The sequence below is a fragment of the Marmota flaviventris genome, chromosome 8 (genome assembly GCF_047511675.1).
Source record: "Marmota flaviventris isolate mMarFla1 chromosome 8, mMarFla1.hap1, whole genome shotgun sequence".
Classification (NCBI taxonomy): Eukaryota; Metazoa; Chordata; class Mammalia; order Rodentia; family Sciuridae; genus Marmota; species Marmota flaviventris.
In genome coordinates this window covers 51397223-51424130 of record NC_092505.1, presented here as the reverse complement: position 1 = coordinate 51424130, position 26908 = coordinate 51397223, and the positions used below count along the sequence as shown (strand labels likewise).

The 26908-nt window shown below is 34.5% G+C and overlaps 1 protein-coding gene across 1 annotated transcript; it reads left to right on the top strand.

Moving 5' to 3' along the window:
* The first annotated feature begins 654 nt into the window (after window positions 1–654).
* Window positions 655–26266, top strand: Ppp1r2 (protein phosphatase 1 regulatory inhibitor subunit 2). Its single transcript, XM_027936115.2, has 6 exons — window positions 655–1075; window positions 10715–10822; window positions 14041–14118; window positions 14723–14817; window positions 20340–20504; window positions 23298–26266. The coding sequence occupies exons 1-6, from the start codon at window positions 954–956 to the stop codon at window positions 23342–23344; spliced, it is 615 nt and encodes a 204-aa protein (XP_027791916.1). The 5' UTR covers window positions 655–953; the 3' UTR covers window positions 23345–26266.
* Window positions 26267–26908: the final 642 nt, after the last annotated feature.

Here is a 26908-nt window from a genome sequence, read left to right as displayed (position 1 = left end):
CTGTGGAAAGCCTCTCTCCTAATTTCTGTCTCGTCCAACTTCTGCTCCGCCCAGCTGTTTGTTCCTTGGCTTGTAGACCTATCACCCCCGTCCTCCATTATCACACGGCATTCTCCGTGTCTTCAAATGATATGGACAGGCTGGATAGGCCGTGATGGTAGTGTCACTTCCCCCTTCCTGTCCATTAACTTCTTCAGTGGTAAAAATAAGTTAGGGTATTCCAAATTGGGCATTCTTCGATTTCATAAAGGCAATATCCTATGATTTCATAATAGGTCTTTAAGGACCATTCCAACGCTGATATTCAATGATTTTACAATAGGGAGTTAAGCTTTCCTAAGGATTGAATAGGAAAAGGAGACAACATTTCTTTGAAAGTCAGCTAGTGTCTTTGGGGAGTAAGGTCACTTCTGAGTTTCAGCTTTCCGACATACAAAAGAAATAACAATACGGCTTCATAAGGTAGTAGGAGAGAGGCTGCTTGAGAGACGTGAAAGTCTACAGAAGAAAGCCGGGAACCTCTTCTAAGGTTCTCTTAAACTCCTAGCGCTTCGCTGGGGTGAGGTGCGCAGAGCGGGAGCGCAGAGAGGGCGGGGCTAGGAAGCCGGCTTTGTTCTTGCCACGCCCCCTCCCTAGATATCGCGAGAGGGCGGGCCCGCTTGGCTTCGGCGTCGGCGTCGCTCCCCTGTTGGGGCAGTAGGCCGGCCTCTCTTCGCGGTCGGTAGGTAAAGTGCCGGCGGCGGAGGGTCACCAGCCGCGCGGCGTTGGCTGGGGCGTTGGGGTCGTTGTGTCTTGACAGCGACGCTGGTAGTCTTTTCTGCGACAGCGGGAGCGGCCGCGTTAGCCCTAAACGGGCTTCGCGGCTGTCTGGCGAGTCTCTGCTAGCGCCCGACCTTCTCTTCCCGGACCCTACGCCAGCAGCGACCCTGAGCCGACACCCGGAAAGACCGGTAATGGCGGCCTCGACGGCCTCGCACCGGCCCATCAAGGGGATCCTGAAGAACAAGACGTCTACGACTTCATCGGTGGTGGCCTCGGCCGAGCAGCCCCACCGGAGCGTTGAAGAGGAGCTGAGGTGAGAGCCGGAAGGGACGGTCAGGGAAGCCCCTCCTTCCCGGGCGGGCGAGTGCCGGCGCCGCCGCCGTTACCGACCCCGACCCGTGCGCTGCCGGAGGGAGAGGCTGAGCGGATGCGGCGCCGCCCGGCTTTGCTCCTCCGGCCCGCGCCGGGTGGGGTGATTCCAGAGAAGGCAGGAGCTGTGGCATTTATTGTTTGTTTCATTTTTTAAAGTATGTGTGTATATGTAGTATTTTTAAACAAACATAGCCTTTGAACTTTCCACAATTGGCAGCATTAGAGAATCTAATCCAAATTTCAAAGCTTCACCTCTTAAGCTTTTATTATTTCTTAACTTGATCTCGGAGGCATCTAAAATTTTTCCATAGGAAAAGTGTATTTTACCTTTAGGATCTAGGGTCAAGCTGATACACTTCTCAAAAGAAAAGACGGTTTGCCCATTAAGCTTCGTGCCACTCTCACTGAGTTCCTGGTTTGTCATTATCTCTACAGTAAAAGAAACCAAAATTTTCCAAGCCTTTGATGTGTGTTTAATGGAAATTTATTTATTGATAAATATTTATGCATCTGCAACTAGATTTTGGGTTCTTTCTAGTTTTTGTTCCTATTAAGAGGTACCAAGTTCAGAGCAGTTCAGAGAACAGCAAGTTGAGATAGTCACTCTAAGTAGCGTGTGTAATGTAAATAACTGGCAACAACCCAAGGTCCAATAGTAAGAGCTGGTGAAATATTAATTCTGGTGCATTTGTATAATGGAACATTATGCTAGCCTTAAAAAAATGAGAAGCGTTTTGTGTACAGAGAAAGATATCTAAGGTACAATGCTCAATGAAAAAAAAGATGTTGCAGTGTAGTATCTATAGTATAAAATATACTCCTGGGTTAGAAGTGTAAGAGATCATGGATGTTATAGGATATTGGAACTATAAGGACTCTGCATTCTGGAAATAAGGCCTAAGAAAGTTATTGAAATGTTACTCATAAAGCTAAAATAAGGATGTTTATGAAATCTTAGAATATTAAAACTAGGGCATTCCTGTAGGAATGATCTAATTTAGGACCATAAAAGGAACTATTATTTTATGGAGGCAAATATTTACGGGGATTTATGCTACCTTGAAGAAAGTACTAACAGTGTAATTTAAAATGGTGGCCTTTTAAGATCAGAAGGGACATTAACTCCTCTTTACATGCACACTCCTTTGGACACTTGAATTTTATTTCCCTCAGACAGTTTTCCAGCCTCTATTTGGAGAAACTGCTTTAAATGAGAGATTGAGGGTGTCATGGTTAGAGAGATCATGAGATTAAGAACAGAATCTCATTAGAACATAGAACATAACTAGAGCAGGAAGACCAAGATAATTAAAAAATAAATAAAATAACTACCCAACACCCCCAATGCAGCCTTAAGAAGAGTATTCAGCAGCAGGAATATGATTCTCACTGGCTTTTATGTTATTTAGCTGTTATTCAATGTGAGCTTCATACTGTCCAGCTATCATGTATCTTATTTCCTCTTAACTTTTGTTTCCTTCTCTATCTCAAGTTTGATCTGCTCTAACCCATGACCCCCACTCTAGGGTTAGCCTCTCTGTAATTGACTGGCATTTAGATCCAGGTTTTTACTATACTACACTGACTCAACAAGGTACAATCGCTGCTTCTGTAGTCACTTTTGGTGAGGCAGACTCACTTAAAAGGGATTTTTGCAAGGTGAGGGACTGACTTGACTAGTGGAGGGTTATATCCTTGTTTTCAAAGGGACCTATGAAGCCCTAATTCATTGAGGTTCATAATGTTTAGTTTCAGGTGGCAAAGGAAATGAGCTCTTTCATGATCAGTGTTATATGACTGTAAAGCACAGAAACGAATTATATTAGTAATACAGTATACATTATTATTTATGTTACAGCTCATTGCAAGCAATATTAGTAACTTTATGAGAGCTGCTTTGAACAGAAACAATAAAAATAAAGTTGAACACATTTGAACTTTCTATAGTGTTTATGTTCCTTCACATAGGATTCCAACATTTCCCGTCTTGTATAAAAAGAACTGAAAATAAATAGCTCTTGCAATTTACAATGCACTTAAAAATTAAGACACTCATAAAGATAATGTAATGGTCTATGTGAAAATGATCAAAGAGTATAAGGCAAGAATCTAAGTTGATTATCATTACTTGCAGTAATTATGTTCTGTAAAGTCCTCATAGGTGCTAAATTAGTAAATACCAAACCCTTGCTGCCAGGGGAAATTGTGGGCTTTGGTTTCTACAAGCCTCTAGTCTCATTTTCATCAACTGATTAATATATAACCTTGTTTTCTGTGTGTTTCTATTTAAGGACATCTTATTTAACATATTGATTCATTAGCCTTAAATTCATGGCCAATAGTACTCTAACTCTTACCTGAAAAAAGTTTATCTACCAAGTCACGTGACAGCTTTGTTCTTAGGAACACTAACCAGAACTTTGTTCTTGGTAGCCATTCACCAATAAAAATACAAAAATATGGTGCTAGCTGGGTGTGTTGGTACACACTTGTAATTCCAGCAACTTGAGAGGCTGAGGCCAGGTCAACTTAGCACAACCCCAATTCAAAATAAAAAGGGCTAAAAATGTAGAGCGCCCCTGGTTTTAGTTCCCAGTACTGCAAAACAACAAAACAAAAACCCCATGGTACTAAATAGACCATGAAAAAGATACTTTTACAGTACAAAAGCTGAAAGAAGTAATCCAGGCATTGCCTTTGGCTTCAACTGGGAATATGTACAGTGAACAACCCCCACATTTTTTAGTCTGCTTGTGTTTGTGAGCAACCACTAAGGCACCTCCAATACTAGTTTTGGGATTGCAAATAAATTTGAGCAAGTAAGTGAATCCCCACATAGAGAATGCACAAATAATTAAGAGGAACCCTACCTTCTGTTGGTGCCTTTACTGTGTAAAATGCAGTTATTTCATCTCTGTCCTCTATTATAAAGAGATTTATTACCAAGAGATTTTTTAAAGGGAAAAAATTAAAACACTTCAAATATATATGTTCATAATTCATATACACATATGTGTACTAACAACACATAACTTTCAAGGTTCAATATACACATAAAGTGAGGTCTATAAATTTGAGGTTCATATCTCAAATAGACTTAAGCATTTTTTATTTTTTGATACAGTTCTAGTTAGAACTAATCAAGCCATCAGTAGTGGGCTTTTTAGTTGACTCAGTGCTGTTATTTTCTTATAGTTCTCTTTATATTTTGCAGTGGTTCTTTTTAGTTTCAGTGAGTAGTTTCTTCAGGTACCATTTGTCTGGTACCATTTTTTTGAGGGTTAATTAAAACCAAACAGGATCCATAAATCCACATAATTAGGCAAAGATAAATCTCAGTACACCATAGCACAGTTATACTTCAACTAGTTCGAACACCACTGTCCTATGATTGTGGAATTCCTATTCTTTGATATCAAGATATCTCAAATGTAGTACACAGCTTGTGAAGGTCTAACCTGACAGACTTAATATGTGTGAGTATTTTGTTGAAAGTAAGATACCATTGATTCTAAGATATACCATCAAGAAAGAAAAATTATTGCCAGTTATGTTTATAAGATGCCATCCATTTTAAGATGTATTATTTTTCAGAAACTAAAGTGTGAAAATGTTCATTTTGAGTTATGAAAATATGATGTTAAATGTTACTAATGCTGTCATGTGAAAAGTATTATAGTTTAGTGCTTAATCAAGAACTAGATTGCCTTGGTTCAGATCTTGTCTGCCACTCCATTAGCAGATTTTATTACCCCTGATTTTCAGTGAGCTATTTTTATCTATACCTTTTTAAGTATTAAATGAGTTAATAAATTTGAAGTGTTTAACCCTAAACTGTTACTCTATTACTCTGTTAGTTGAGAATAATAGAAATTTAGAACTCTGATTTTCCCCACATTTCGGGTTGTTTTTACATTATCTCTTTTGGAATTTGCTACTCTGTTCAATCTGACTTCTACAGTAGTCTTAGATAATACAGGTAAATTCAGCTTGAAAAATTTATTCTTGGATTTTCTTTGATATAATGTAAGATATAAGCATGCTCCAACTTCGTCTTTCTGCCTATTAAAGGGACATGGAATATTATATCCAAAGCTTTGTTGAGTAAAACAAAGTTTGTTTTCCAAAAGTTACTTTTTGCGCTCTCGTGATAGTTTTTATTGTTATATGTCTTACTTTAATTGTTCAGTAGTGGTATCAAGCTTCAAAGTCTTGTGCTTTGTCAACCTATGTTGAATCTTTATTAAAAGAAAAACATTTATTGAAATGTGCAATTAGAGGTTTAACACCTTGAAGCAAAATCCGCCATTCCATTTCAATCATAGAACTATTAAGTGACAAGAAGTACAAGTAGTTCTTTGAGATGGCATCTCATTAGCTAACAAAATAAAAAATGGTGACTTTTTCAGGACCAGATTTAGGCTGTAGGAAAACCAGTTACCCAAGGGGGAGGGAGGAAACTGAAACCAGCAGGTACTTTCACCATCACAGCAGAGCTGCCATATAAGTGGTGGTGGTTCCCCTATTTTTGTCTGCAGAGATATCCAAAGAGGTCATACATTTCATTATGGTATTGGGATTAAACTCACGTTTGCTCCCTGAGTTTTGTTTCTCCACAGTTTCTACCAGAACTTTAGAGGTGCTAATTTCCATACATACTTTCTTTTTTTCACTAATTTTCCACCTAAAAAATTCTTAGCATTTTTTGAGCCTGTTTTTTTTTGTTGCTGTTGTTTTGGGATCTGGGAATTGAACCCAGGGAATGCCAAGCCACATCCCCAGGCTTTTTTTTTTTTATGTTTTGTTTTGAGACAGGGTCTCCCTATGTTGCCTAGGGCCTCACTAAATTGCTAGGCTGGCCTTGAATTGAGATCCTCCTGCCTCAGCCTCCCCAGTGGGATTATAGGCATACACCACCATCGCGCCTGGCTGGAACTTTTTGTTTTAGACCCTTATTTAAAATGCTTGTTTTTGTAAGATGATTATCTTTTTTGGATAAGAACAATTCTAAGGATTTCTTTTTCTCTTATGCTAAGGAAATGCACAGGTTGAATGTTACTTTGAATATATAAAACTTTTAATTTTCATTTACAGTGGAAAGTAATAAATGGCAGGCTGGGGAAAAATTGGGTTATGTATATAATGTGGTTATTTATGTGAATCTAAGAATTCACTCAAATTAACAGGAGAAAATTACCAATAGATAGTCAAAAGATATAAACAATTCACACAAGGAAAGCAAAATAAGCATTTGTCATACTATTTATTAGATAATGAGCAAAGAAATACAAAACAGCTCTTAAATACTATTTTATACTTGCTGAAGTGTAAAAACAAACCCATAGATGCTCAGCCCTAGCAATGTTTTAGTGATTATTAGAGACTTCACAAATAGTCTTCTCTATTAAAAGTTGTATAGAAAGCTGGGTACAGTGAAACATGCCTTGAGTCCAGCTACTTGGGAGTCTGTGGCAGGAGCATCACTTGAGTCTCCAGTCTGGTCCATAACAAGAATCTGCTGGTAGCTCAGTGATTGAGTGCTCCCAGGGCCCAGGTTTGGATCCCCAGTACCACCACCACCACCCCCCGCCAAAAAAAAAAAAAAAAAGGCTATGTAGCAGCATAGAGCTATACCACAAAGCCCTTGATAAATTTTAACTCAGAAACACTATCCTAGCAAATTGTCCTAAAATCATCAGTGAATAGAATACATGTAGATATGCCCATTTTTGCCTTGTTTTAAATAGGAAAATCTTGGATTCAATTTAAATATCTAAATTTGGTATTTTATTATGTTATAAAAGTGTTTTGTTATGTTACTTACCTAGGTTTTTTAAGTGTTTTATTATTATTCAATCATTAAGAAGGTTAAAAACTAGCCAGGTATGTTGGCAGATGCTTATAATCCCAGCTGCAGCAGGGGATCAAGAGTTTAAGACCAGCCTGGGCAGCATGGGAGGACTCTCTCTCAAAAAGCAATAAAAAGGGCTGAGTGTGTAGCACAGTGATGGAGCACCCTTGGATTCAAACCCCAGTACTGAAGAAAAAGTAAAAAGGAAACTATTAATGGCTTAGGGTGCATGGATTGTACTTATTAAATTTTAGTCTTAATTTTAAGAAAAGACAATTTGTACTGTGTCCTGTAGTTCTTTTTCTTCTGTCATTATCTTGCAAAACAGATTTATAAGGTGTTAATATATATAATAATATAATATATAATAATAATAATATATATAATAATATTATATAAATAATATAAGGTGTTAATAATGTCTCTTCCCCTCACTAGTGGTCCATCTTCATTCTTTTTGTATTTTAAATAATGATGATAAATTGTCGTTTTTAATTCATTTACCATTTAGGAATAACTTGTTTTATGTTGAGATTAGGAAGCACCCAACACGGTCATTTAAGTTTATTTTTAAAATGTATTCTTGTAATATGCATCCAGAAAAGAGTATTAAATGTAAAGTTTAAAGCTTAAGAAATTAATAAGGGGCTGGGGTTGTGGTAGAGTGCTCACCTAAAATATGTGAGGCACTGGGTTCAATCCTCAGCACCACATAAAAAATAAATAAATAAAATAAAGGTATTGTGTCCAACTACAGCTAAAAAAAATAAAAGAAATTAATAAAAAGCAATCGCCTTTGTATCTACCATTCTGATCAAGAAATGAAATGTTTCTATGAATTCAGAAATGTCCCTGCCATTTCAGTCTTCTCCTTTCCCTGAATAGAAATAATCATTCTGACTTAGTTCTGATAATTATCTAAATACACATCCCTACACTGTAGTTTTGCCTGTTTGCCCATGATGTAAATGGAGATATCCTAGTTTTCCTTCACATCTTTAGTAGGAAATATTAGGAGGGAACATTTAGTTACAACATAAGCTTTCCTTATTAATTGGATTGTTTCTTTCACAAAATCTACTCTTAAAACTTGTACTTGGCCAGGTGCAGTGGTACAGGCCTGTAATTCCAGCAACTCAGGTGGGTGGGGTATGAGGATCATAAGTGTGAGACCAGCCTAGGCAATTTAGCAAGACCTCTCTCAAAAAGTAGTAAAGTGCTTCTCTAGCCTTATGAAGCCCTGGGTTTGATTCCCAATACCCCAATTTTTTTTTTTTTAAGATTTTTTTTTTCATTATCCTGTGAATCAGAATACCCTTGACTATTTTATTTCTCTTAAATCTTAGGATATTGCAAACCTGATAATTGGCTTTCTAAGTCAAAAATTTGTAGGTGATAGAAATATTTACCAAAATTAAATTTCTAAAACTAGATTTAATTGGAAATGGAAAGCAGATTGCTTTTTAAAAGTGCTCATTCTGTGGCAGGCCTTAAGTCTAAATCATTTCAAGCGCAGTTGAAACTTCTTTTCAGGATGCCATATCTGAACCCATCTTCTACTGTGCTAAGGAAGACCTTGTTTCAGGATTCTTTTTTGCTCTACTGGGGATTGGACCCAGGGATGCTCCACCACTGAACTACATCCCCAGCCCTTTTTACTTTTTATTTAGACATTCTCCTCCCTAAGTTGCTGAGGTTTGCGTTGAATTTTGGATACCTGTATCTCAGTCTCCTGAGTCACCAAGATCAGAGGTGTGTTCCATCTCACCTGGCTTTGTTCAGGATTCTTAACCCAAGATTTCATTTCAAAATCATAAAAGCTCCTTATATTTGCATGGTACTTTTATAAGTACCATTTGGTTTTATAGACATCATTTCAGTTGATTCTCTCAACAATTCTAAGTCATAAGAACTGTTATTAAACTCCCCTCTTATTATAATGTCTATGTAAACATAACCCAAGAGAGAATGTTTACTGAACTTGTCTATAGTCACAGGACTAGTGAAGGATAACTGAAATTTAAACCTTAAATGTCTCCCAGTTGAGTTTGTTTTGTTTTCTGCCACAATACCAGTTATTACTGGGATAGAATCCTAGGCATCTGTGGAAATCAGTGTTATTAAAGCAAGATCCTTTTTACTCAGTCTAGTTCAGTCAAGTGACTCTTGGGGTATTTGTGACACTTAAATTGGTTAGTTGAAAATTCAGGTGAATGGAGTGGATATCCCTGTGAGTTCTATGCTGAATGAATACCACAGCATTTAAAATGTTATTTCTCTGCTTAAAAATGACAACTCATGTGTCTTAAATTTTTCTTACAAGCTTTGAAGGTTTTGACCATTTCAAAGTGAAAAAACTAGGTAATTTCTGACATTGATTTTTGGAGAAAACCGGGAATTGTAGTTTGGATTACCTGTGGAATATCTGGGCCAACTTTTGCCTATTGAGAAAATGAAGGGTAATTAAGACTTGAAGCATAATCAAAAGTGCTTAGTTTGGCTGCGCTGGAATGTTATTCAGCTTTAAAAAAGATTCTGACTTAAGCTAGAACATAGATGAACCTTTTAGACATTATGTTAAGTGCCTTTACAAAAAGACAAATTCTGTATGATTTCAGTGAAGTGAGATACCTAGAGTAGTCAAATTCATAACAACAGAAAGTAAGATGGTGGTTGCCAGGAGCTGGGCAAAGGGAAATACGGGGAGTTAGTATTCAACTGTAGAGTTACAGTTGGGGAAGATGAAAAAGTTTTTGGAGGAGGATGGTGGTGATGATTGTGCAACAGTGTGAATATGCTTCATGCCACAGGATTGCACTTTAAAATGGTTGAAATGGTGAACTGTACATTATGTATATTTTTACTGCAATAAAAAAATATTCTTAGTCTGAAATGTGGACACTGAGTCTTAGGGTAGAAAGCAAGAAAACAAAAAGTCACACTTACCTGCTAGAAGTGGATGTGTAATTGTTGAAATGACTCGGGAAACCCATTTGAGAACATGAAGAAGGGAATATGGTATTAAGTACATCATTCTTCAAGATTTGGGAAATCAAAAATATGTAAAGTAAAATCTATCCAATTTGGACCAAATGCAGAAATGGTGATTTGACTCACTGTTTAAAATTTTACATTGATTTTCTTTTAAATTAGTTTTATTTTCAATTACATAACAAAATTCACAAACTGTATAATGTAAAAAAAAATAATGTTGACTGGTAGACTTTTGAGGACCTTTTTAATGGGTGGATAAGAATTTATAATTAAGGCATTTAATTATTAAGCACTTTAGTAGTTGCATAAACACTTTATTGAATGGATATTATCAGTTATTCCTAAAGCATTTCTGTTTCCCTTAAGTAAATCCTAATTTTCTAGATTAAAGGCAGATTAAGCTATAATTTTATTCTCAATTTTAACTTAGTATAGATTTTGATTTAGAATTTGATGAGGCTTTCTCTGTAGTTTTATGTTCTCATTTGTAATAGCTATCCCGAAGAAATTATGCCAAGAAAATATTTGTTATGTTTTTTTAGATTAGTTATTGATATCTAGTAAATCAAAAATATGTAACTAATGTGATTCATCAATCCTGGATTTTTATTATTTCTAATTCTACAAGCCAGATAAAGACTAAGCATGTGATAGTATTTTGAATGCCTTATATATATTCTGAATACTTTGTTTATAATATATGGATATTAAGCATTCTTTTTGTCTTTATTCTAGTAAAAAATCCCAGAAGTGGGATGAAATGAACATCTTGGCAACATATCATCCAGCAGACAAAGACTATGGTTTAATGAAAATAGATGAACCAAGCACTCCTTACCACAGGTAATGTTACACAGTCATTATTCCTTCTTAAACTTATTTCCATCTTAAATTGATTGCAGTTTTTAGATAACAGCTGATTTGAATTTGTGTTTTATTTCATATTTATTACTACACTAATTAATAAAACAGTTGCATAATTTTTTATTAATAGTTTGTATCACTTTAAAATTCTGAATGCCATTTTGTACATTAATAGTAAACATGTATTTGTTGTACCTTAGTGATTATTAGTTGCTAGTGATGCACATAGATTAGTGAGCTTTATCTTTCTTGAAAGGAAGATGATATTTGGGTTTATTTGCTTCCCAAGTAGAAAGTAGAAACTTATTCTGTTGCTTTGCAGAAAATAACTGCATAGATGGTAACTCTTTCCTAACACACTGAACTGACAGATGGTTATCACTACCTCATTACTACTCTTTCATGTTCTCATGCACCCCACTGCTCCCCTACCCATAGAGGAGATTGGATGATTTATACTGAGCTATATCCCCAGATAGACCTACCACACTTAGCTCACATTCTTTTTTTTTTTTTTTTTTGAGCTTACCTAATCTATTAGTTCATTGTGATTTTTGGCATTTTTGAGTCTCAGAATTTTTTTATTTTTTTTTAATGAATTAGTAAATGATGTTGTGCTGCAGTATCCAATAAGAAAACAAAAAAGCATGAGAAGATGGATATTCTAAATAAGTTTAATAAGTAAATAAGATTATGCCCTAATTTGGTTGAAAAGTAAAGATTTCTAGGACTAAAACAATTTGTCATTGAAATAAAACAACATAAATTCATAAGTCACCATTAAAATAGAGATAAAAAAATATGGTATTTTAAACCAATGGATGAAAACTTTAGAGGATAATTTGATACAAAACAAGATGTTAAAGAATGCGACAAGACTAAGGAGAAATAATGAAGGTAGTTACAAATAATGATGCTTAATACTAATAAAATTTGAAGAAACACATGAAAAAGTTCATACCTTCTAATTATAGGTATATACCTTAAAACATATTTTATTGAACCAGAATCCAAAATCAGGGCTTTCTTTGTTCTCAGTAAACATGGTGTAGCCATGCCTTACCTGTGTTAGTTGGAGATAATTGTCCTAAAATAATTCAGATTGGACATGATTTAAGAAAAAAAAAGAAATGTAGGCATTATTTTTTTGCTCGTTCATATCTGATGGATCTAAATGAATGGGATATTTGACTTTGTTTCATTTTGGCTTACCCATAACTTTATTCTAAGAGTTGCTGAAAGGTTGGTTGATCCCTAAGTAATTGAAGCTGTATGTATACACAGATACATATTCACAGCTTTTATCAGTTCATTGCTCAGTTTTACCATTCCTTTCATGAATTATATTTCTTTCTTTTTTTTTTTTAATTTTTTTTAGTTGTTGATGGATCTTTATTTTATTTATTTATATGTGGTGCTGAAAATCAAACCCAGTGCCTCACGTATGCTAGTTCGGCAGTCAACCCTGAGTTACAACCAGTCTTCCATTTCTTTTTAGGTGTTTTTGTTTTTGTTTTGGGTTTTTTTTTTTTTTTTTTTTGGTTTGGTACTGGGGATCAAACACAAGGGCATTTTACATTGAACTATATATATCCCTGGCCTTTTCATTTTTTTTTTAATTTTGAGCCAGAGTCTCACTAACTTGCCGAGGCTGGACTTGAAATTATGATCCTTCTGCCTTCAGCCTCTGGAGTCACTGGGATTACAAGTATGCACCACTGCAGATGGCATTTTTAAGCATTATATTTAAAAGAAAATACTTTTTATAGAAAGAGTATGTTACACTACCTAAGAATCTCACTCACACTGTTTAGTATACAAAAAGTTATTGTTTTTATATGCATATAACACACAAAATCTATCTGTAAATTTTATAATATAATCTAGAATTTTCTTGTAGAACATGTCTATAAATTGACAAATTATGTATATTTTACTCTACTCTGCTTAATTAAATCCAATAATGTAGATGAGCTTAATTCAATTGAGTTTTGCTTCATATACATTCAATGGCTTGAGAATTAAGGATGCCTTTTTTTTTTTTTAAGAATTTTTTTTCACAGGAGACTGGGGTTGTGGCTCAGTGGTAGAGTGCTCGCCTCATACATGTGAGGCACTGGGTTCGATCCTCAGCACCACATAAAAATAAATAAACAAAATAAAGATATCGTGTCCATGTATAACTAAAAAAAAAATATTAAAAAAAAAAGAATTTTTTCACAATACCTTTATTTTTATTTATTTTTATGTGGTGCTAAGGATCAAACCCAGTGCCTCACAAACGCTAGGCAAGTGCTCCACCATTAAGCTACTACTCCAGCCCCAAGGATACCCATTTTTGCAGGGACATGAGGTATATTTTTTCCTAGATAATAGAATGAGAAAATTAAAATAGCTTTCAAACTTCCTGAATTAGGTGTTTAATATCTAATTTTGTTATTTTACCTAGTCTTTTGTCTGCATAGATCATGTGTCTTGGGGTGTGTGTGTGTGTGTGTACGTGTGTGTACACACACGTACACACACATACAAATACATACACATACATATATATGTGCGTGCGCGTGTGTGTGTGTTTTTTAAAATGTTGGTGGTCCTTTATTTTATTTATTTATTTATATGCAGTGCAGAGAATTGAACCCAGGGCCTCATACATGCTAGGCAAGTGTTATACCACTAAGCCACAACCCCAGCCCTGTCTCTGTCTTAATGGTTATGTGTAAATACATATTCTAAAACCAGACAGAAGTTTACTTTCATTATTTGTTTTATCCTGTTGGATGTAATAATTGAAACTTCATAATTTTATCAAATGATTTGAGTTTTTGAATTTATTTTTTATGGTTTTTTTTTTTAATCAGTTTTTTTTTTTTTTTTTTTTTTAAATTGGTGCTGTACTTTCAGAGTTTTTGTTTTAGGTGGGGGAGTTTGTTTTTTGTTTTCCTCGGTGTTAGGGATTGAACCAAGGACCTCATGCATACTAGGCAAGCACTCTACCACTTCTCTACATCCCCAGTCAGTGCTATACTTTGAAATATTTATGTGGAAACACTATAAACTTAAGTCTCAAAAATTTGATAACGGAGTAGTGAATATATTGATATTTTAATTAAGTTGATAGGGTTATGTTTTCTTAACTTCTTTTTCTAGTGGGAAAATAATTTCACGTGCTAATTACAGCCTGCTTGTCATTCTAGTATGATAGGTGAGGATGAAGATGCATATAGTGATTCAGAAACCACTGAAGCTATGTCTCCAGATGTCTTAGCTAAGAAGTAAGTAGTAAAGCACCTTCACTTACATAGTTTTTAATTGTACAAAGTTATATTTTACATTGCTTTATTTCTATAAATATAAAAGCTTAAGTTTATCTAATTTTTGTGGATTCAGAGGGTGAGGGGAGCAGTTCTGGGGAATTAAACCCAGGGTCACGTATGCTAAGCATATGTTGTGCCACCGAGCAACATCCCCAGTCCTTATCTAGATTTTTCATACCAACTATTATAATCTCATTTCTTGATTAAAATAAATGTATGCAGATGGCAGGAAGATTAGAGTACCTAAACTGAACATGTTGAAATGTGTCTTATTTCCTGTGGATTTGTTTTTTCAATATTATGTTATCTGAGTTTTAATTTTTAGCTAATTCCTAAAAGCTCTCTTCCTTTTCTATCATTGATTTCTTGTACCCATCCCACTGTTCCTTTTGCTTATTGGTTTCTACAACCAATTTTACTCATTTGCTTTTCATTTTCCATATCAGGTTATAGCTAGTATATTAATGATCTTCAGATGTTTTCATGAGTCTCAAAAGTTGATTAAGACAAATAATATAAGGATATCACAGTCTTAACTTCTTTGTAAATGATTGTTGTATAGATTATCTGCTGCTGAAGGCTCAGAACCAAAGTATCAGTCTCGGGAACACGAAAGCAGTGGAGAGGAGGATAGTGAACTCACACCTGAAGAACAAGGTAATTTATTTCCTTTTCTGCTTTCAGCATGAAGCTTATAATTTTTGCAAAAAGAAAGAAAAAATTATTTGGAAGATTGGAAAATGATGGTAAGAAAATGGAAAACAGTATTTTTATAATTCACATTCTACCAATATGCGTTTATTATATAATGTGTCCCCCCCCCCCCCCCGATTTAAAATATTCCGGAATGACAAAAATGTCATCTTTACAGCCATTGTTAAGTGTTCCTTTCTTTGTACTTTTTAGTGTCTGGTACATTGCGAATACATGTTAAATTAATGCAGCCAGGAATAGTAGTACATGCTTGTAATCCCAGGGACTGAGGAGTCTGAAGCAGTAGGATTGTAAGTTTGAGGCTAGCCTCAATAATTCAGTGAGACCCTCAAAAACTTAGCAAGAATCTGTCTCAGAATTTTAAAAAATTAAAATCTTTTAGAAAGGATGTAGCTCCAAGCTAATGTGCCCCTGGGTTCAACCCCCTGTACAGCTGGTGCAGAAATGTAATGCTCTCAGAGTCATTGAGTGTTTGAATGATCTTGAAGTAGGTAACTAATAGCTCATTTCCTTCTTGCTCATTCTTTTTCTGTTTTAAGATAGTGGTACATTTTATGAAATGTGCCAAGATGGTCAGGTGTAGAGTGAATATCTATATAGGGCCCATAAAACAAAAAGAGAGACAGGTGCAGTAGCGCACACCTGTAATCCCAGTGATTCGGGAGGTTGAGTCCAGGCTAGGCAACTTAGCAAGACCCTGCCTCAAAATAAAATATAAAAACAGCAGGGAATGTAGCTCAGTGGTAGAGCACCCCTGGGTTCAATCCCCAGTACCACTTTAAAAAAAAAAAAAAAAAAAAAAGAGCAGCATTGTCATACTTCTTGACCAAGGAAATGGAAACAGCCATTTTTTTTAAACAGGAGTGGAAGATGCTCTTATAGACCATACAGTATTTACACAGTTAAGGCATTGCTGCCTACTCCCAGTTTCTGTTTTTACAACTGACAGTGACTATCTGTGGAGGTGGGGAAAGAAGGAATATATTTTACCTTGTTAACTTTTTATACTTTGTGAACATGTAAATGTAGTCTTCCCAATAATTAATAAATTGTATACAGTTGACCCTTCATAGATAAGATTCTATATCAATGGATTTAACCAACCATGGATTGAAAAATATTTGAAAAAAAAAGTATGTACTGATCATATACAGATTTTTTTTCTCACTGTAACAAACAATATCGTATTAACTATTTACATAGCATTTACATTGTATCAGGTATTTTAAGTAATCTAGAGATTATTTAAATTATACAGGATGTGGGGAGGTTATATGTAAATACTGTGCCATTTTATATAAGTGACTTGAGCATCTGAAGATTTTGGTATCTGTAGGGGATCCTGGCACCAAACCCTCAAATACTGAGGAATGATGATATATGGTTTATTTTCAGTTTTTCTTAAAGGAAAAAACAAAGGACTAGGGGGATGTAGCTCAGTAGTAGAGCACGTGCCTAAAATGCATGAGACCCTAAGTTTGATCTCTGGCACTACCAAAAAAGAGAAAACTAAATGTATATGGTAAAAGATTAAAAAAAGAAAGAAAAGAAAAAACATACACATGCTCTCAAAATAATTGAAACTTTACAATGTGGGGACTACTGTACTATAAGTAAATTTAGAAACATTAGAATTGACTCCAAATATTTGCTAGTTAGTTAGTTATCAGAATCTTTGTCATGTATAGCTACTTAAGTATAATTTGCTATTCTTTTTATCTTCAGAATATTGCCAATTCAATGAAACTTTGATGGTGTGAACCTAATATTCAAAAGAGAAATTTTCACTTATCTCTTCTAAATGTCTTTCTGACTTGTTTTTTCAAAATATACCCCAAAAAGCCTTTGAAATGGGATTTCAAATAGAAATTATTTCTATGTTTGGTTCCTCATTATTTTTCAAAAAACAGGGAATTTTTTTTTTAACGTGTATTGAAGAGTTTGGATGATCTTGGTAATTAGGGATGTTTCCTCAAGTTGTAGTTACATGAACAAGCCTATAGGGGGTGCCATTTGACTAATTTCATAATTTCAGGTCCCACTGAAAAGAATTAATAAATTATATAGGGAATTTTTTTCCCACTTTTTAATTTTTCCTCTTTTTTTTTTTTAGTCATCCCAATATTAGTACATGTAGTATCAAATCAAGCACTGTTCTATCACTTTAAACAGTTACATGTCTGAAAAAAATCATTGCTTATTGATAGATTCTTAGATTATCTTGTAATTTATAGCACAGCAATTAAGATTATTGACTATGGAGTCTGACAAGCCTATGTTTGTGCTCCAGATATGCCATTTGGCTGATTTGCTTAATTTCTCTGAGCTTCAGTTTAGTTTAGTTTTGGTTTGGGGGGTTGTTTTGTTGTTGTTGTTGTTGTTACTATGTATTTAACCCAGAAGCACTTAATCACTGAGCTACATCCCTAGCCCTTTTTAATTTTTTTGAGACAAGGTTTCACTAAGTTGCTGAGGCTACCCTTGAACTTGCTATTCTACTACTTCAGCTTGTCACAGGGATTCCATTTGTGTGCCACTGTAACCAGCCTTGGTTTCTTATTTCTAAAATGAGAGCCATAAGAATACTTGTTTTAGAGTTAAATGTGTTGTGGTGCTTACCTGTAGTGCCAGCTACCCTGGAGTCTGGGCAGCACAGTGAGACCTCCATCTCAAAAAAAAAAAAAGTTTAATTTTAGAGTTGTTGGTGGCAAATGAAATAAAGCATTTAAAGCACTTACCGCTGATCCTGGCATATTATAAGTGCTTAGTAAATGTTAACTTTTAATAACTTAAAATAATCGAGATAATCCCCATAAAAAGTAAAAGTAGATAAAAAGCATAATTCACTTATTGAGTTCATATAAATTGACTATTATTAGAACTAGTTCTGAAACTCAAATGTTCATTTACTCTTTGCATTATGTTGCTCTGCCATACAAAGATTACAAATATAAATACTAATATTCAGAGAAGCCAGGTGTGGGGGCATGCACCTATAATAAGCAACTTGGGAGGCTGAGGCAGGAGGATTGCAAATTCAAAGCCAGCCTGGGAAACTTAGTGAGACACTATCTCAAATTTTTAAAAAAGGGCTAGGAAAGTAGCTCAGGGTTGTAAAACACCACTGGCCTCAATTGCTAGTAGTGAAAAATACACACACATGTGTGTATAATATATATTCAAAGAAGATTGAGGTCATTTATATTAGCTTTCTATGAAATGAATATTATATTTTTAAATTATATAATAAATTTTGAATATTCCAAATTTATAACAAACAAAACCAAGTTTAAGCCAGGCACAGTGTTGCATACCTATAATTCCAGCAATTTGGAAGGCTGAGGCAGGAAGCCCGAAAGCAATTTACTAAGACCCTGTCTCTAAATAAAATATAAGAAAAGGTTGGGGTTGTGGCTCAGTGGTTAAACCCCCTGGATTCAATCCCTGATACGCACCCCCCCCCAAAAAAAAAAAAAACCAAGTTCACTATCTTATAGACTTAAAACGAAATATTTTCTTAAATAGAAATATAATTCACAAAGAGAAAAATATTGTAATATCAAGTCCTAGAAATAAGAAACTACAAATTAAAACAGCTCATGACCAGCCATTGTGGCCCATACCTATAATCTCAATAACTCAGGAGGCCAAAGCAGAAGGATCCCAAATTCCAGGCCAGCTTCAGCAATTTAGCAAAACACTGTCTCAAAAAATGAAAAAGACTGGGGATGTGGGTCTGTGGTAAAGCACCCCAGTACCACAGATAGATAGCATTGTGGTACCTTTCTTTCCTTTCCCTGAATTTCATCCCCACTGCTGGAGAAAAGCAATAATTCGATGAAATCTTTACAGTGGTGATATTATTTTCATTGGTAAACAGTTGGCAGTATAACAATTTCTCTTTTAATATGAATGTGGAGAAATGGGTTACCTACATCCTATCAGTGAGTTGAAAAATGATTTGGCCATTTGTATTTTTACCAATATCCATTTATATCTGTACACATAAAATTACAAAAGTAAAATTTGCACAAACTTACTGTGCTTTATGTGATAACATTTCGATTTATCTTGTTTTATTTCGTCTTTTTAAATGTTGATTGTAGTTTACTAAAGATGCATAATGTAGTTTGAAAAACACTAGTTAAAGTTAATATGAGACTGTCCTGGGAATATTAGGCTATATAATCATCCTGATATAATAAATGAAAAACAGACTTTAAAAATGGACTTACTTAGTATATAACTCATTTTTACAAAATATGTATTTAGAGAAAAGTCAGTAAAATGTTGTTAGTGGTTCATTTCTGTTTTCTGTGGAGGCAAGGAAAACTTAAGGAATTACAGGACAATAAGAAAGTATTTTGAATACCTTTATTCTGAGTGATGTCTCTATGGCTTTTTTGAAATTAAAATAATTCAATGAAATCTCTCCCTGCCCCTCAGTTCTGAGATGTAAACATAGGGGTACTTTACCATTGAGCTACATTTTTATCCCTTTTTTATTTTTTACTTTGAGATAGTGTCTTGCTAAGTTGACAAGGATGTCCTCAAACTTGGGATCCTTCTACTTCAGCAGTAAACTGGAATTACGGGTCTGTGCCACTGTGTCCAGCAATAATTCAATGAAATCTTTACAGTGGTGATATTATTTTCATTGGTAAACAGTTGGCAGTTTCATACTGACCCCCTCTTTTCATTTTTATTATTGGTCTTAGAAATTTAAAAATCTGGGCTCACTGATATACAGCAGTAAAGAATCCTTTTAAAGTGCTATTAGTAAGAGGCTTACCAGTTGTGTTGAGTTGCTGCTAACTTTGTTTCTGTGGTGAACACTAGAATCATGGCAGTTTCTTAACAGATAATAAGGATTTTTTTAAAGAAATTTTTTCTTAGTTACAAAAATAGAAATCATGAAAATACTACAACTATTCATAGTTCTTCAACCCAGAAATAACCACTATTAATCATTGAGTTTTATTTTCTCTGTATATGTGTACAGGCTTCATACATCCATCTCTCTCTCTCTCTCTCTCTCTCTCTCTCTCTCTCTCTCTCCATCTCTCTCTCCATAACATAACATATAGTATCCTAGCTTGCTCTTTGCCCTTTCAGTTCTTGCTAGAAAATTTTCCTATATCTTCACATTTTTTTTTTTTTACAAACAATTTGCAATGGCTCTGTCTTATTCCTGTTCTTCCATTGAGATGTGTTTGAACCATTTTAAAGCAGAGGTGATAAATTTTTTCCATGAAGTGCACAGATAGTGTTTTAGATTTTGTAAGTTTTATGGTCTCTTAAATGATTCAGTATTGCCATTTAGCACAAAAGCAGCCTTAAACCTGACAAAACCAAGTGAATATGACTGTGTTCCAGTAAAACTTTACTTGGAAAATGGGCTTGGGCAAATCCTTGTCAAGACTTTGTAAGCTTTTTTTTTTTTTTTCCCTTCTTGTATGTTTTAGAAAAAAAGCGACAATTTGAAATGAAGAGGAAGCTTCACTACAATGAAGGACTGAATATTAAATTAGCTAGACAACTAATTTCAAAAGATCTACATGACGATGAAGATGAAGAAATGTTAGAGACTGCAGATGGAGAAAGCATGAATATTGAAGAATCAAATCAAGGTCAGATGTTTTAAAAATATCGCTGAGGCTTTGTGATTCTCTGTGACTAAGATAATATACTTTATTTGGCTTTATACTTATCAAAAACCTCCTAAAAATTTGCTGATTGGCTTTATTATTATGCCAGTGTTTCTAAAATTTTAATCCTGTGGCCAATTTCAAAAGAAAATTTTATGCCTAGAGTTGATTTAAGAGCACGTGTTACAATATATGTCTATTTTTTCTTATAGTTTACTTGGCTTTGTACAAGAATATTTATCTTACATAAAAATATATAATATATATCTCTATCTGTCTATCTATCTATCTAGTCCTCCCTGTCCCCACCCCCGGGCTCCAGTACTGGGGATTGAGCTGTCTCCCCAGTCCTTTTATTTTGTTTTGTTTTTTTAATTTTGAGATAGGGCCTTGCTAAGTTTCTGAGGCTGGACTCAAACTTGTAATCAAATTTGCCTCACTCTTCCAATACAGGCATGTGCTAGCATGCCCAACATCCTCAGTCCTTTTTATTTTTTTGTTTTGAAACAGTGTCTCATTAAATTGCTGAGGCCGGCCTTGAACTTGGGATACTCCTGCCTCAGCCTCCTGGATTGGTGAGATTATAGCTGTGTGCCACCATGACTGGCTGTTTTAGTCAGCTTTTGCATTGCAGTGACCTAAATATCCAACAAAAACATCAATAGAGGAGAAAAAATTATTTGGGGCTCATGGTTTCAGAGATCTCATCCACAGGTGGCTGACTCCATTACTCACCAGGGGAAGGGCCTTGCCAGGAAAGCTGGGCATTTAGAGCCTTGCACATGCTGGGCAAGTGCTGTACCACTGTACTACACCCACAGACCCTATTTTTGATCATCGGTTATTCTGGTATTTAACAAAGGTAAATATTCTACACTATCAGTGAAGTTTTTTGATACCTACTACCTACACTTTGTATTCACAAACTACTGCTTTTCAGTAGTGTAAATTATTTTATTTGTGGTGCCTAAGATAGTTAAGTTACAGGAAAGTAAACAATTATTATATTGTTTGGGTGAGCATAGTATTAAATATGAGTAATTCTATGATACAGCCTGATGAGTCACTGTCTTATTATAGTGTCAGGATTACAATATTTTTTGTTATCCATATTATGCTTTAGCCTTTTGGTATGATTCATATAGCATTTCATTTCCATTGTATATGCTATAGTCTGTTTAGCTTATGTTTAACTTGAACAGATGTCATCTTAAGGAGTATTTGTTACATATCTCTCTTCCTTTTTAAAAATATATTACCTACTTTTTGCTTTCCTAACTCCTAATTGCCCTGGGGTCTTTGTTTCCCATTTTACCTTTATTTTTTTTCTTCGTTGTGATGATGGGGATTGAATCCAGGGCCTCACACATGGTCAAGTGCCCTACTGCTGAGCTAAATCTTCAGCCCTTGTGGATTTCTTTTGTTGATGTGTTCAAGTGAACGTTTCTTTGTTTATAATTTTTCACCAACTTCTCAGACTTTCAATACCTGACTTTCTTTTTAGAATAGATGCAGTTTTTCTTTTAAGTTGCTGAGGCTGGCCTCAGACTTAATTCTTCGACCTCAGTGTCCTGAATAGCTGAGATGCACAGGCATGCACCACAGTGTCTGGCTTTTTGTGTGTGTGTGTGATATTGGGGATTGAACTTACTGTGTGCTCTTCCACTGCATCGCCAGTTTTTCTTTTTCTTTTTTTTTTGAGAAAGTTTCATCATATTACCAGATTGGCCTTGAACTTATGGTCCTCTTGCCTCAGCCTTCTGAGTAGCTAGGCTTACAGTCAGGCGCAATTGTCACTCAGTGTCAACTCTTAATGAAATACCCCTCATTACTGCTGGAAGTCTTTACCCAGCACCACTTTGTCAAAGAATAAAGGGATTTTTTTTTAATATTTATTTTTTAGGTGTAGATGCATACAACACAATGCCTTTATTTTTATGGGGTGCTTAGGATACAACACAATGCCTTTATTTTTATGGGGTGCTGAGGATCGAACCCAGGTCCCACCTGTGCTAGGCGAGTGCTCTACCGCTGAGCCACAATCCCAGCCCAGATTTTTTTTTTTAAACCTAGCTTTTGAAAAATAACTCTGACCTTTTGTCCATCTCTGCCTATAAGACATTCACACATTTAATGCGTATCTTTTTCTATGTAAGTATGAATTTTAAGATTTATAGCTCAGTGATTAGTGTTTTTTTTTTTTTCAGTGTACTATTTACAAAGGAGTAATTCTGCTTAGCATTATGAAATTCTTTGGGGGCTCTTAATTTTTTTTTTTTTTTAAGCCAGCTTTTAAATCTCTGGGTTCTATAAAATCCATTACTTCTTGAGCATTTAAAGTCTTCTTCCTCTTCCCCTTCCTTTTACCTACCCCCTTTCTCTCTTTGTTTCCACCTGTTTTATTGCTGTTTTTGTAAAGAAAAAAAAAGTGTTCAGAGTCTAAGGTGTAATATTTTATATTTTCAAGATAAGAAATATAAATCTTTTTTTAGTTTTAGGTATTTGTGTTATCATAAACTCTCCACTGAAATTTACACACAGAACTATTCAATCTGAAACCTGTTTGTCGTATCACCAAATATATACATATTCCTGATATGCCCTTTAGAATATTAAGGGGTGCATAAAGATTTTTTCAGATCAGTCTAATTAGGCCTACAGGTTTTTATGTTTGCTTATTATCCATATCAGTGGAAAGGAGCTTAAGCTCAAATAGTTCCAGGATTAGCAATATGCAGCAAATTATGTTGACTTTTTTTCCCTTTATCTTTGCAGGATCTACTACAAATGACCAACAGCAAAACAAATCACAAAATTCATAGAAGAGATTTGTTCAACATTGCAGTTGTTTGTCAAATACAAACCCTTTTACTATAATACACTGCTTCTTGTTCTCCACAACTCATGACTTAAGTACCAAAATGCATACCAGTTATTATATATTGCCAAGAATTAAATGATAACCTTAGAGACTGATTAGACTGAAAATGCCTAATTAATGCATATATTCTTGTGCCTCGTACTTCACCACAAATACAGTGTAATGTCATCAGTCCTAAACTGCTTTAGTTTTGTAAGAACACTAGTTAATTTGTATAAGATATTGTAGAGCTTTTTATGCTTTAGAGGTTAAACAGCGTCTTTGGGGGGGGAGGGTGACTAATTTATTTTCATCACTACTAGATGTGATACCTCTTATAAAAAGTTTGTTGGGTTTTTTGTTTATTTTTAACAAAAGTTGATTGGAACAAGAAGATATATAGGTTGATATATATTCAGGCTGAAAGATATTTTAACAGTTGTCTTCAACTTGATTTTTCTGTTTGAGAAAGTTTATAAGTATTATTGATGCATATTCTGGCCTACTCTCTTTAAAATTCCTGTTGAGTTTCTTTGTGTTTACAAGGAAAAGATTGAATTTTTTCTCCTCAGAACTAGCTTTTTTTGACAAATAAACTTGCACTAATGTCTGCTCTAACTGCTTGTTTTGGTACACTAAGCAGACCAGATCAGTTTTGGTTTTTTTTTTCCCAATAAATATAATTATAGTCATCAGTATTCCCTTTACATATCTGTCTTAACTTTCTGCTTTCGTTTTCTCCTCCTTTCTACACATACGCATACGATTGTAAGGATCACAGAGTTGCTACAATAATGACATTCTTATTTTGGCCATTAGTGTTTAATAGTTCTTCTGATAGATGAAGAAGATCAGTTGAGTAGCAACAATACTATAGGCAGGAAATAAAATTCAACTGCTCAGTTTCTACACCTCTCTTATTTACAGTGTGGTAATTAAATTGCTATTATTAGTTCATTTGACTTAATTAGACGTTAGAAAACAATTGAGGCTTTTTTGCATGATGAGAGAATTGTATGTAACCAGTGATATAATTGTTCCTGAATGTACAGACAGAATTAAGCCTGAACATTTTTTATTTAAAAAATTTTAAATAGTTCCTGATTTAAGGGAATATGATAATGTATACTATGATAAATGTACTTTATTCTTCTAACACAGTAGGAATTATTTGGTTTTTGTTTGGTTCTGAAATGAAGTGCAGTTCTTGTGTATCTTGATTTAGTGATGGTTTCATTTCTAGTCAATTATTTATATCTTAATTTTTTGTTAGTACCAAAAGAATCCATTATCTGAATAGACTTTTAAAACAATTTCTGTATATTATATATATATATATATATATATATATATATATATATGAAATGGCTTTTATTGAACAGCTTATCTTCCACTTGCAGGTTTATGGAAATATCAGTATGTTGAAGTAAATAAAAAGTGGGAGGATTCTTTGCTGTTAGAAGAATGTGCTTATTATTTTGAATGTCATGGAATCTAATCAAAGTACCTCTGAAATATAGTGTGGTATTTTAATCATTTTAGCTAGTAATACCACTGATTTATCAGCAAAACAATGTTTATCTCTGTTTTGTGTTTAGTCTATACACAAGTGTGTACATATGTTCATACACCCAGACCTCTGCTTTTGGCTTCCTCTTTTTCAGTTCTTAGAAAGTATTCACATACTCCTACAATTAGCTGCTGTACAGTGAAGAAAAATTAAGACTTTTTAACAACTGATTCTTTTTTTTTTCCCTACAAACCATTTATTGAAACTTAAAACTTATTTCTAGTTTCAAAGAGTAGATAATTATCTCATAGGAGTAAGACTTGCCAGATAGCATGGCTGATAAGATTTTAGATAGTCAAACACTACTAATAAAAATGTTTTTGTCAAATTATGAGTTCCTAATTGACCTGGTATTGGATAAGCAAAAAATGAAACTTTGTGGACTTGAGAGTATAGCTCAGGGGTACCTTTCTGGCATGTATGAGGCCCTGGGTCTGATTCCCCCATATTGCAAAAAAATTAAATTTTTTAAAAAGTAAAGCTTAGAAAGTAATCTGTATTTAGTTTTAGCCAAGGTAGATTCTACTCTCAGCCTTATTTCTTCTGATAAACTCTTTAGTATCAACTAGTGTGTTTATTCATTTTTCAAAGTTCAGAAATGGTTTCTTAAAGTGGGTGCTACTTAAAATCCCAGCAACTTATCAAGACCCTGTCTCAAAATAAAAATGGCTTGTAATGTAGCTCACTGATTGAGTGCCTCTGTGTTAAATCCCAGGACCACGTGGTGGGGAAAATGTTTTTTTTAAATCTAAGACTTAGTAGTATAACGTGATTATTAAAATAAGAATCAGTTGAAGATTAAAGCAAAATGCCATTTTCTCCTAAACTTTCATTTTGTTCATATTGTTCACTTTCAGTTAGTATGTACTACACGTATTATACAGTGTCATATATACTGTGTGTGGATTTTATTTTACTAGCCAACTATCTCAAGATCATATTCCACTAACCAAGTAGACCTTGGACTCTCTTGTGGCTCAGTAGTTTGTTTAGTTGTAGTAGAATTGATAACAAGAACTACCATTTATTGAGAACCTATTATTATTTGCACTTACCTAACATAACATAGTACTAGGTCCCTATCTAATCCTTAAAATTACCATGCAAAGCAGGCATTCATTCTTACCTGTTTATAAGTAAGGAAAATGCTCCTGGCCAAGTTACTCATTTTTCATTGTCTCACACCTGCTAAGTGACAAGGTTCAAATCCAGATCTAACTAAATTTTCATGGTCTTTATCAATGTTTTTTTTTAACTGTAGAAAATTCATTTTAAAAATTGTACCTTACAAATAAACTTTATTTGGATTATTGATTTGATGCTGTATGATTTAAGCGGATTATATTTCATGTATTTAGTTTGAGTTTCTGTTTTTTATTTTAGTCTGAAAAATTGAAGATAATTTTATTTTGTTTGCAGTTTATGTAGCATTTAGGAAAATCAAGAGCACAATCAGTGCTCAGGAATGTCTAAATGCATGATTGGTTATATTACACAAGTTTGTTTCCAAGCAGACTGTTCAATACTCACTGTGATTTCTTTATTGAATCAATGTTAGGAAGTCAGATACCAGTCCAGCCATAAAAAACCAGCACGTAAGAACACTTGCCTAGTATGTGTGAAGGCCCTGGTTTCAGTGCCAACACTGAAGAAAAAAAAAAGTTTCTAATCAGCATTTCCCAATATGTTACATGAAAAGAATTCCATGAGCAAGTAAAAGCTCTACACATGCTGTATACTTTATTCTCCTACCATCTTATAGACATAATGTATCTTACACCAAGGAGTCCAATAGTAGATTAGGGTATAACTCAGTTGTAGAACACATGCTTAACACACATACCATCTTTGATTCAATCACCAAAACCACAAGAAACAAGAAGAAAAGAGAAAAATAAAAGGTTTAAAAAGTCTTGATTAAAGAAATAAACTTGGTTAAAACTTGGTTTAACCTCG